Source organism: Oncorhynchus clarkii, chromosome 4 (assembly GCF_045791955.1).
Source record: "Oncorhynchus clarkii lewisi isolate Uvic-CL-2024 chromosome 4, UVic_Ocla_1.0, whole genome shotgun sequence".
In the NCBI taxonomy this organism is placed as follows: domain Eukaryota; kingdom Metazoa; phylum Chordata; class Actinopteri; order Salmoniformes; family Salmonidae; genus Oncorhynchus; species Oncorhynchus clarkii.
Window position 1 is genome coordinate 11,814,619 of NC_092150.1, and position 13,605 is coordinate 11,828,223.

Genomic DNA, 13,605 nt, shown 5'->3' on the forward strand with positions numbered 1-13,605 from the left:
CTGAGGGATGGGGAAGGGGAAGGTTTGGTATAAAGCTGAGGGATGAGGAAGGGGAAGGTTTGGTAGAAAGCTGAGGGATGGGGAAGGGGAAGGTTTGGTAGAAAGCTGAGGGATGGGGAAGGGGAAGGTTTGGTAGAAAGCTGAGTGGTGGGGCTGGGGAAGGTTTGGTAGAAAGCTGAGGGATGGGGAAGGGGAAGGTTCAGAAAACACAAACCTTTGGACCTCTTGAGTTATTTTAATATCGGTGCTACTGATCCAGATCAGTGAACACTACTTTAGTTAGATAGACTGTCGGTTAATGATTGTTTACTAGGCTAATACCTCCATGGCAGTAATTCCCTGCCAAACTCAACACAACACAGTCCACTGGGTGAACTGCATGATCACTGTTTACCCTCAATTTTCTTGGCTCCATAAACTCTGACCCCTGCCCAGTTGGTCAGAACCTCCCTGTTAATGAGATTTAGTATTTCACAGAGAGGGGGATAGGAGAGAGAAGTGAAGTGAAGCAAAGGGAACAGAGTAAATGGAAGAGTCTGGCGGCCATCTCTTCTCTGCTTCCTTTACGTCCTTACCTGCTGAGAAGGTGAGCTGGATTTGATCCTCGATGATCTCCAAGGCCATGAAGTCGTGCTTCTCGTTAAACCTTCCGTTGTAAAGCAGCAGGGCATTCCTCTCTCTGGTGGCAAACCTGCAGGCCATACAGGAGGTCAGACAGGAGGTCAGACAGGAGGTCATACAGGAGCAAAGGTCACATTGATTGTACAGTACAGTACAGGCTTGGGGTAAAAAACATTTCAATTCCAGAAGTACAATGAAATTCTAACTCCAATTCCAATTTTTTTCCAATACTTTCAATTAGGAGAATTTGGAATTGGAAATTAAATTACTTTATGAATTGACTGAAATTGAAATGGAATTGACCCTAACCCTGGTACAGTATATTATCAGCAGTATATTATCATTGATTGTATACTATATTATAACTTATTAAACAGTACAATATATTATATTATCATTGATTATACAGTACAGTACACTGAGTGTACAAAACATTAAGAACACCTTCCCAATATTGAGTTGCCCTCAGAACAGCCTCAATTCGTGAGGGCATGAACTCTACAAGGTGTCGAAAGAATTCCACAGGGATGCTGGCCAAAATTGACTCCAATGCTTCCCACAGTTGTGTCAAGTTGGCTGGATGTCCTTTGGGCGATGGACCATTCTTGATACACACGGGAAACTGTTGCTTGAAAAACAGTGCCTGGCACTTACTACCATACCCTGTTCAAAGGCACTTAAATATTTTGTATTGCCCATTCACCCTCTGAATGGCACACATACACAATCCGTGTCTCAATTGTCTCAAGGCTTAAACCTGTCTTGAGGTAATGAAAGAACGGGGGAGAGTGGGACACATTGAGAGACAAATTAACCTGGGAAATAACAGACAATGAGAGTGAAAAGGGAAAATTGAAAAAATAATCATATTGAACTAGAGACAATGAGAGGAGCAAAAGGAATTTGGAAAATTATGGAGGGAAGGAGGATTGGTGCAGACAGACATAGAACCAGAGCTAGTACTGGGAGCCATTCCGCTGTGTGTCATGAACCCTTTGGCACGTAGCGGGTACGGACACAAAGGTCAAAAGCCATATGGCACAGGGCAGCGTCACAGGAAACCATGATCAACAAAGCCAAACATCTAGAGTCCCCTGGCTCCACACATCACTTCCTGTTTTTACCTTTGCCAGGGAACCTGAGCTGGACGCGAGGAAGAGATGTTTTACTACAGCCTTGATATATAAAATGTCACTCCAGGCAAGCTCTTCAACTTTTAAAGTATTTCAAATTAAAAATGAATACTATTTGAACCAATATCTGCACCTAACCACTGGATGAAATGGCTTGTGCTTCTTTCGTGAAAACAGAACAGAAATGTCAAGGCTGATGTACCAGCCCTGTGATTCAGCACTTCTGTGATTTGAAGTTCAGATGTGCCTATGCCTAAGCATGTCCAGTGAGTGAGACAACGAGAATGAGGCAATGTTTATTTGTGATTCCATTGATACAGCCATTACTGCTTATTACAAAGGATTGTATGTACAGAACCAGTCAAAAGTTTGGACACACCTACTCATTCAAGGGTTTTTCTTTATTTTTCCTATTTTTTTACATTGTAGAATAATAGTGAAGACATCACAACTATGAACTAACACATATGGAATCATATAGGGACCAAAAAATTGTTAAACAAATCCAAATATACTTCAGCAATTTCAAAGTAGCCACTCTTTGCTTTGATGACAGCTCTGCACACTCTTGGCATTCTCTCAACCAGCTTCATGGGGAATGCTTTTCCAACAGTCTTGAAGGAGTTTCCACATATGATGAGAGCTTGTTGGCTGATTTTCCTTCACTCTGCAGTCCAACTTGCCTTGAATTCTAAATAAATCACTGACAGTGTCATTCAAAGCACCCCCATACCATCACACCTCCTCCTCCATGCTTCACAGTGGGAACCACACATGCGTAGATCATCCGTACACCTACTATGCATCTCACAGCGGTTGGAACCAAAAATGTCAAATTTGGACTCATGAGACCAAAGGACAGATTTCCACTGGTCTAATGTCCATTGCTGGTGTTTCTTGGCACAAGCAAGTGTCTACTTATTATTGGTGTATGTAGTAGTGGTTTCTTTGCAGCAATTCGACCATGAAGTCCTGATTCACGCAGTCTCCTCTGAACAGTTGATGTTGAGATGTGTCTGTTACTTGAACTCTGTGATGCTGCAATTTCTGAGGCTGGTAACGCTAATGAATGTATCCTCTGCAGCAGAGGTAACTGTGGGTCTTCCTTTCCTAGGGCGGTCCTCATGAGAGCCAGTTTCATCATAACCTTTGATGGTTTTAGCGACTGCACTTGAAGAAACTTTTAAAGTTCTTGAAATTTTCCATTTTGACTGACCTTCATGTCTTTAAGTAATGGTGGACTGTGGTTTATCTTTGTTTATTTGAGCTGTTCTTGCCATAATATGGACTTGGTCTTTTACCAAATAGGGCTATCGTCTGTATACCACCCCTACCTTGTCACAACACAACTGATTGGCTCAAACGCAGTAAGAACTAAATAAATTCCACAAATTAACTTTTAACAAGGCACACCTGTTAATTGAAATGCATTCCAGGTGAAGCTCATGAAGCTGGTTGAGAGAATGCCAGCCCAGCTGTCATCAAGGCAAGGGTAGTTATTTTTAATAATCTCAAATCTAAAATACATTTTGATTTGTTTAACACTTTTTTGTTTACTACATGATTCCATATGTGTTATTTCATAGTTTTGACGTCTTCACTATTATTCTACAATGTAGAAAATAGTAAAAAATATATAAAAACCCTTAAATGAGTAGATGTATCCAAACTTTTGACTGGTACTGTATATTCAGACATGGCGTTAGATGTGTACCTTTTGGCTCAGTACTATGTAAAAAAAACTACAGGTGTTTTTGAATGCAAAGAGAACCCCCCCCAAAAAGCCACACGTACACATTATTATAGGGACATGTTATAAGACACATAGGTGTACTTACATGAAGGACACAGTGAAGTGAAACCTCTGTCGTAGCCCTCTGAAGGTGATGAAGGACTGGCCAGGGAAGCTGCGGGTGCTCATCTCACAATAGGGTTTCTGGTACTCCCCTGGGAGGCACTGGCACACAAACCCCCCCACCAGGAGATCCACACACCTGGCCCCATTCTTACACACCCCCGGAACGCAACGGCCAGAGTGGGAGTTCACCTCACAATGCTCACCTGCAGGAAGGGAAAAGGAAACGGGCGGCCCAGGTGAGCGGGAGTTCACCTCACAATGCTCACCTGTAGGAAGGGAAAAGGAAACGGGTGGCCCAGGTGAGTGGGAGTTCACCTCACAATGCTCACCTGTAGGAAGGGAAAATGAAACGGGCGGCCCAGGTGAGCGGGGGTTCATCTCACAATGCTCACCTGTAGGAAGGGAAAAGGAAACGGGCGGCCCAGGTGAGTGGGAGTTCACCTCACAATGCTCACCTGTAGGAAGGGAAAAGGAAACGGGCGTCCCAGGTGAGCGGGGGTTCACCTCACAATGCTCACCTGTAGGAAGGGAAAAGGAAACGGGCGGCCCAGGTGAACGGGAGTTCACCTCACAATGCTCACCTGTAGGAAGGGAAAAGGAAACGGGCGGCCCAGGTGAACGGGGGTTCACCTCACAATGCTCACCTGTAGGAAGGGAAAAGGAAACGGGCGGCCCAGGTGAACGGGGGTTCACCTCACAATGCTCACCTGTAGGAAGGGAAAAGGAAACGGGCGGCCCAGGTGAACGGGTATAAAAAACTGCTGAGTAAAAAAAAACGGAAAAACTGTTATTGACAAAAGTTGAGGTAGGTGTGTAAACGGGTACACATGTTCTCCTTTAAATCCTCCTTTCAGGCCTTTATATTGTGATGTGTCCTGGGCGGCCCAGGTGAACGGGTATAAAAAACTGCTGAGTAAAAAAAAACGGAAAAACTGTTATTGACAAAAGTTGAGGTAGGTGTGTAAACGGGTACACATGTTCTCCTTTAAATCCTCCTTTCAGGCCTTTATATTGTGATGTGTCCTGGGCGAAGCCCCACAAATATATTTTGGGGAACAAGCTGAAATCAGTCAGGTTTTCAGCAGACACAAGTTCAACTCCATTATAACACAACCTACAAGCTAGTCTGAATGGACTCAGAAAGAGGGGGGTTGGGGTCCAACCCCCCTTCACAAGCATGTCAAAACACAGCAGATTGTAACCACCATGCTCTGTGACCCAGACTGACCCTCGGCTCTTTGCTGAAACCAAACGGCTTGTGGCATAATGACAACAGAACAATGGAGTGTCTTTGTCCAAGCAGCAGGCCACCTTGGTGGTCTGTAAGACACCTGTCATGACCCATCAGCAACCCACACTGACACTGTCCTGCCTGGTTAACTAGACTTGAGATGTGTTTCAGAGGTGACACCATTCAAATGGATGCTGATGTCAGTAGTGATGACATCACTCTGTTTTCCTTTCCCTAACAGCTTGGGGTGACCATTAAGGGGTCACGTACTGAGCTGAAAGATAGCTCCCAATAAAAAAAAACAGGAAAGGATAATTTACAGTATGGTAAAAATGTATTACATGACAAGGCTTTTATATGGAAGCGATAGAGAACAGAGACAGGAAGACTACAGAGAAATGTGTGTGGAAAGTGAAGTGGGATTATGTCACCCTTTAAGGGTCATTGTACTTACTACATATTATGAAAGAGAGCACCAAGGAGTCAAGAGATGATTTTCCCACAGGTCAAAAAGAACATTGTCAACCCACAAGGTCTTTGCATTCCAATGTGCCACTACCAGATCTATTTCCAGCTCCTAGTGTGGGGTGTTGTGTGCTGCAAATTACCCTGACAAGATCTGGATAAAAAGAACTCCGATGACTTACGGGGCACGGAATTCCAGCAGGTAATGACCCGACTGCAAGACAGATAATCTCCGGTTTGGAGGGAATTACAAGGGATCTTTTTCCCGAAAGTGTGAGAAACCTGAGGCCAACACTGTCAGGTCAACCATCATCAGCCACGTTATGACTTGAGACTACCTGGGGCTGGCCAAGAGTCTTCAAAGCATTATTGGCTAGGGTTTGATTAACAGGTAATAGCTTCTCTGCAGAATCATGGTTTTGACTGTGGGCCATGTCTTTAATATAGGGGAATATTAAGCTCTATAGACAGAGGCTCTGTCAAAGCAGATGTGAGTTCTCGGTGGGGGTAGGCATGTTTCTATCTAACTACTAATGACACAGAGACTAACCCTAACCCTAAACCAATGAGAGAAAGACTAACCCTAATCCTAATGCCAGAGAGACTAACCCTAACCATAATGACATAAGTAGTTGTTGTTATTGCATATCCTTAGATATACTGCAAAAATTGGCTGTTGAGACTGTTATTTTTTAAATTATTCATTGTAATTCACTACAAAGCTGTATCATTCAACCTTAATGACAAAGATAATGACCCTAACCCTAATGACAGGGAGAATAACCTTAACCATAATGACAGAGAGACTAACCCTAACACTAATGACAGGGAGAATAACCTTAACCATAATGACAGAGAGACTACCCTAACCCTAATGACAGGGAGAATAACCTTAACCATAATGACAGAGAGACTAACCCTAACCCTAATGACAGGGAGAATAACCTTAACCATAATGACAGAGAGACTAACCCTAACCCTAATGACAGAGAGACTAACCCTAACCCTAACGACAGAGAGACTAACCCTAACCCTAACGACAGAGAGACTAACCCTAACCCTAATGACAGAGAGACTAACCCTAACACTAATGACAGAGAGACTAACCCTAACACTAATGACAGAGAGACTAACCCTAACCCTAACGACAGAGAGACTAACCCTAACCCTAACGACAGAGAGACTAACCCTAACACTAATGACAGAGAGACTAACCCTAACCCTAATGACAGAGAGACTAACCTTAACCCTAACGACAGAGAGACTAACCCTAACACTAATGACAGAGAGACTAACCCTAACCCTAATGACAGAGACCCTAACCCTAACCCTAACGACAGAGAGACTAACCCTAACACTAATGACAGAGAGACTAACCCTAACCCTAATGACAGAGAGACTAACCCTAACACTAATGACAGAGAGACTAACCCTAACCCTAATGACATAGAGACTAACCCTAACCCTAATGACAGAGACTAACCCTAACCCTAATGACAGAGAGACTAACCCTAACCCTAATGACAGGGAGAATAACCTTAACCATAATGACAGAGAGACTAACCCTAACCCTAATGACAGGGAGAATAACCTTAACCATAATGACAGAGACTAACCCTAACCCTAATGACAGAGAGACTAACCCTAACCCTAATGACAGAGAGACTAACCCTAACCCTAACGACAGAGAGACTAACCCTAACCCTAACGACAGAGAGACTAACCCTAACCCTAACGACAGAGAGACTAACCCTAACCCTAATGACAGAGAGACTAACCCTAACCCTAATGACAGAGAGACTAACCCTAACCCCAATGACAGAGAGACTAACCCTAACACTAATGACAGAGAGACTAACCCTAACCCTAATGACAGAGAGACTTACCCTAACCCTAATGACAGAGACTAACCCTAACCCTAATGACAGAGAGACTAACCCTAACCCTAATGACAGGGAGAATAACCTTAACCATAATGACAGAGAGACTAACCCTAACCCTAATGACAGGGAGAATAACCTTAACCATAATGACAGAGACTAACCCTAACCCTAATGACAGAGAGACTAACCCTAACCCTAATGACAGAGAGACTAACCCTAACCCTAACGACAGAGAGACTAACCCTAACCCTAACGACAGAGAGACTAACCCTAACCCTAACGACAGAGAGACTAACCCTAACCCTAATGACAGAGAGACTAACCCTAACCCTAATGACAGAGAGACTAACCCTAACACTAATGACAGAGAGACTAACCCTAACACTAATGACAGAGAGACTAACCCTAACCCTAATGACAGAGAGACTAACCCTAACCCTAATGACAGAGAGACTAACCCTAACCCTAACGACAGAGAGACTAACCCTAACCCTAATGACAGAGAGACTAACCCTAGCCCTAACGACAGAGAGACTAACCCTAACACTAATGACAGAGAGACTAACCCTAACCCTAACGACAGAGAGACTAACCCTAACCCTAACGACAGAGAGACTAACCCTAACCCTAACGACAGAGAGACTAACCCTAACCCTAATGACAGAGAGACTAACCCTAACCCTAATGACAGAGAGACTAACCCTAACCATAATGACAGAGAGACTAACCCTAACACTAATGACAGAGAGACTAACCCTAACCCTAACGACAGAGAGACTAACCCTAACCCTAACGACAGAGAGACTAACCCTAACCCTAATGACAGAGAGACTAACCCTAACCCTAACGACAGAGAGACTAACCCTAACCCTAACGACAGAGAGACTAACCCTAACCCTAACGACAGAGAGACTAACCCTAACCCTAACGACAGAGAGACAGGAAAGAAAGTCAAAAGCAAAGTCAGAGTGAAAGGTGAAAGAAAGACTGAGTCAAGTAGGAAACCAAAAAGTGGATAACAACACTCACCGGTGAAGTCCTCCGGACACTCACAAGTGTACCCGCCTTCCCTGCTCCGGCACTTTCCGTTATTCTGGCAGGGACCCGAGTAGCACAGGTCAATCTCCGTCTCACAGTAGTCCCCCGTGAAACCTGCTGGGCATCGGCAGCGCAGCCCCGTCACCGGGTGGATAGGCCTGAACAGCACCGTATCCGAGGACACGAAGGGTGCCGAGCTGTCGAACCTCAGCACCGACACACACTTCATGTAGTTCTCACAGGGCTCGCGGAGGCAGATGTTATCGTCAAAGGGCAGCACATGCTGGCTGGACAGCAGGGTGAGCAGAGTCCGGTTCAGATAAATCTGCTCCTGCAGGGCTTCTATGGGGAAGAAAGGTCCAGAGGGGATGGTGCCCCCGGGTCCACCAGGAGGGCGCAGGGCGGAGAAGGTGACGTTGAGGATTCTCCCCTGGACGTGTGTGTCCTTCTGGATGTTGAAGACGAAGACGCCATCAGGGCGGGTGGACAGGACCGCTGCCACGCCCTCCATGAAGAGGGCGAGCAGCGGGGACAAGAAGCGCTCTTGGGACATGTTCTCAAGGCGCACCGTTATGCTGTTGGTCAGCATGTCGTCGGTGATAATGGTGACACGCAGGGTGCAGAGGGCCGTGACACGGTGGACACCGTCTGGAATCAGAGACAACCAGGATCAACCAGGGTCATAGAATAACACTTTAAAGATACATTAAAGACACAAAGGTTATGTCAGTCAACATTTGAAAACATACCCCATTAACCTAATCGCAAACAAAGCACTGCTTTTCACCTCTGCTGGCTTGTTCCACTTTAATGTAATGCCTTTTGGTTTGAAGAATGGTCCAGTAACTTTTCAACTTTATCACCACAATAAAGCAAGATTCTTCAACAATGATCACTGGAGAAAGATTCCTACTGACTGTGCCCACTTTTTCATCCCGTGCCAAATCCAAGGTAAAACTCCAACCTGTGAACATTAGCGCAGACAGTGTTTCCTCCATTTAAACTGAAATTGTTTGACTGGCGCTTAAATCTCACAGCACCTTCTCACTTTTATACAAAGAGTTTGGGGATTTGGGATATAGGCTAGCAAAGTAGGTAGAAGCACTTTCAAGTTCACTGTTGCAACACTAACAATACAGTGCATGAATAAATGACATGGTGTAGTGTTCCTTGTCAGTATCTGACAGACACAATGTCCGATATACCATAGCCCTACACTATAGTCCTACACTATAGCCCTACACCATAGCCCTACACCATAGCCCTACACCATAGCCCTACACCATAGCCCTACACCATAGCCCTACACTATAGCCCTACACTATAGCCCTACACTAAAGTCCTACACCATAGCCCTACACTATAGCCCTACACCATAGCCCTAAACTATAGCCCTACACCATAGCCCTACACTATAGCCCTACACCATAGCTCTACACTATAGCCCTACACAATAGCCCTACACTATAGCCCTAAACCATTGCCCTACACTATAGCCCTACACAATAGCCCTACACTATAGCCCTACACCCTAGCCCTACACCATAGCCCTACACTATAGCCCTACACTATAGCCCTACACCATAGCCCTACACGATAGCCCTACACCATAGCCCTACACCATAGCCCTACACTATAGCCCTAAACCATTGCCCTACACTATAGCCCTACACTATAGCCCTACACCATAGCCCCACACTATAGCCCTACACCATAGCCCTACACTATAGCCCTAAACCATTGCCCTACACTATAGCCCTACACTATAGCCCTACACCATAGCCCTACACTATAGCCCTACACCATAGCCCTACACTATAGCCCTACACCATCACCCTACACCATCGCCCTACACCATCGCCCTACACCATAGCCCTAAACCATTGCCCTACACTATCGCCCTACACCTTAGCCCTAAACCATCGCCCTACACCATAGCCCTAAACCATCGCCCTACACTATAGCCCTACACCAACGCCCTACACCATCGCCCTACACCATAGCCCTACACCATAGCCCTACACCAACGCCCTACACCATCGCCCTACACAATTGCCCCACACCAACGCCCTACACTATCGCCCTACACCTTAGCCCTAAACCATCGCCCTACACCATAGCCCTAAACCATCGCCCTACACCATAGCCCTAAACCATCGCCCTACACCATAGCCCTACACCAACGCCCTACACCATCGCCCTACACAATTGCCCCACACCAACGCCCTACACCATTACCCTACACCATAGCTTTCCACCATAGCCCTACACCAACACCCTACACCATAGCCCTACACTATAGTCCTACACCCTAGCCCTACACTATAGCCCTACACTATAGCCCTACACTATAGCCCTACACTATAGCCCTACACCATAGCCCTACACTATAGCCCTACACCATAGCCCTACACTATAGCCCTACACCATAGCCCTACACTATAGCCCTACACCATAGCCCTACACTATAGCCCTACACCATAGCCCTAAACCATCGCCCTACACCAACGCCCTACACCATAGCCCTACACCATAGCCCTACACTATAGCCCTACACCATAGCCCCATATTATAGCCCTACACCATAGCCCTACACCAACACCCTACACCATCGCCCTACACCATAGCCTTCCACCAACACCCTACACCATCGCCCTACACCATCGCCCTACACCATAGCCCTACACCATCGCCCTACACCATAGCCCTACACCAACTCCCTACACCAACTCCCTACACCAACTCCCTACACCAACTCCCTACACCATAGCCCTACACCATAGCCCTACACCATCGCCCTACACCAACGCCCTACACCAACGTCCTACACCAACACCCTACACCATCGCCCTACACCATCGTTCTACACCATCGCCCTACACCAACGCCCTACACCATCGCCCTACACCAACGCCCTACACCATAGCCCTACACCAACTCCCTACACCAACACCCTACACCATCGCCCTACACCATCGCTCTACACCATCGCCCTACACCAACGCCCTACACCATCGCCCTACACCATCGCTCTACACCATCGCCCTACACCAACGCCCTACACCAACGCCCTACACCATAGCCTTATAGTGAGAGATGAAGGACTATGCCTAAAACCAGTGGGTTGAATAGGGTCAAGGGAATTATTTCCAGATTGTTAAGGCTTTGTTTGGCGTGCTCTCCACCCTGATGGTTCTTCACAGTACCCCTCTACCATGTGAACGCAGAGTGGTATAATTACCAAACAAAGAGGACAAGGTTTCGACTCTTGTTACACTGTCCTCTCACATACTGTCAACTCAGCCAGACACGCAAGGGTAGACACAACAAAAGCCCCCCCCCCCCCCTCCCCAACACACACACACACGAAAGATCCCCAGTAGCAGCTGGTCATACAAAGACATATGGTGCCAAGACACACAAAAGTTTGTAGACAAAAGAGAGATTTTCTGTACTTGTACCACATAATTACAAGGAACATGTATTTGTGTATATTAAGTATCTACAATCTGGGAAACTCTACCTCAGTCCAAATCAATGCTTGTCCGTACCCAACTCAGATACCGTTTACTTTACCTCAGGAGCCAATGACTGCATTCCCATTACGTCTTTCAAAACCCACTTAACAAGATGAGAACAAAAGCAATCTGAATATTTGCCTAAAGAACATCTTTCAAGGCTTTTATTTGTGTTGTATCATGCAATACAATGTAAAAGCTTTACGTTTGAGGTAAACTTTAAATAGGCGCACCAAGCCCTTTCTGGTAAATAATCTTGAGCTATAAAATGCTGGGATCACAATAGAAATTCGAAGGCACTCTGACTGAAGACAAAACAGGGTGATACACAACCAACAACTTGCTAAAGGCAAGGCACTGTACATTTGGTAAGATGTCTGCAACCTGTTCCCTGCATTAGCATTTATTATAATTAACCCAGTCCCACACACATCTCACCTTAACCCAGTCCCACACACATCTCACCTTAAGCCAGTCCCACACACATCTCACCTTAACCCAGTCCCACACACATCTCACCTTAACCCAGTCCCACACACATCTCACCTTAACCCAGTCCCACACGCATCTCACCTTAACCCAGTCCCAAACACATCTCACCTTAACCCAGTCCCACACACATCTCACCTTAACCCAGTCCCATTTCAAAGGTCTTAATATCTGCGTTTGATAACTGTACCAATTGGCTTTTGTCATCATCTCGTTTGAAGTAATGGTCTCGTTATCTAGGAGATGTGCTGATGCTTGCATGCCCAGGCAAACAGGACACCCTGGTGTGTGTCTGTCAGACACTGAGATACCCGCCACTAGAATTGGCACACAAGCCAAAGAGGTGCTCTTTATCTAATGGGTGCCAAGCAGACCGCTCTCTGAATCCATGACTGGGTTGTAATTGTGTTTTAATGCACTATTCATTACCAGGGTCTGCACCACCATGCCTACTAATTCATTGTTGCTGATCAGACTATTCCATGTAATTTAAAACAAAAAAACATTTAGATTTTTTAAAGTAGTTCATTTGTTTGCTGGTGGTATGTGCAACCTTGTCATCCCCTATTTTCGCTTGAATGGACCTTGTTGTGTTTTTAAACTGAAGTAACAAGTTGTCTGGCAAATGCTGCCTCCTCTATTTACTCCATATTCATTCTGTTTGTACAAGTCTTCTCATTTAACAATGCAAAGATATGCTGTTCAGCAATAGTTCATCATTTATTAATAGTTTAGAACCACCCAGAGGTGGCAATTGCCAAATCCTATGTTTATGTAACCGATTTTGTCTAACAACTTAAGGTGAATTGTGTGTGGGACTGGGAGACTACTAGCTATACATTATGGACAGGGGAGTGACAGATGGGAGTTCAGCAAGCAGTGGGACACAGATGGATCAAATGTCAACATTAGCCATTAGCTCTTCCCTGCCCAGACACCCTCCCTCCTCCCAATAGGGCTGGTTATTCCTTGACAAAACACCCTCCCTCCTCCCAATAGGGTTGGTTATTCCTTGACAAAACACCCTCCCTCCTCCCAATAGGGTTGGTTATTCCTTGACAAAACACCCTCACTCCTCCCAATAGGATTGGTTATTCCTTGACAAAACACCCTCCCTCCTCCCAATAGGGTTGGTTATTCCTTGACAAAACACCCTCCCTCCTCCCAATAGGATTGGTTATTCCTTGACAAAACACCCTCCCTCCTCCCAATAGGGTTGGTTATTCCTTGACAAGACACCCTCCCTCCTCCCAATAGGGTTGGTTATTCCTTGACAAAACACCCTCCCTCCTCCCAATAGGGTTGGTTATTCCTTGACAAAACACCCTCCCTCCTCCCAATAGGATTGGTTATTCCTTGACAAAACACC

The 13,605-nt window shown here is 45.6% G+C and overlaps 1 protein-coding gene across 1 annotated transcript in view; it reads right to left on the reverse strand.

Moving 5' to 3' along the window:
• The window catches only part of LOC139406433 (cadherin EGF LAG seven-pass G-type receptor 1-like), an 88,467-nt gene that overhangs the window by 38,153 nt on the left and 36,709 nt on the right, over positions 1-13,605 (reverse strand). Inside the window, exons 2-4 of the mRNA XM_071149004.1 lie at positions 8,221-8,877; positions 3,593-3,815; positions 576-691 (exon numbers count right to left, since the gene is read on the reverse strand). Of these exons, the coding sequence (XP_071005105.1) occupies positions 576-691; positions 3,593-3,815; positions 8,221-8,877 (996 nt within the window). The remainder of the gene's footprint in view (positions 1-575; positions 692-3,592; positions 3,816-8,220; positions 8,878-13,605) is intronic.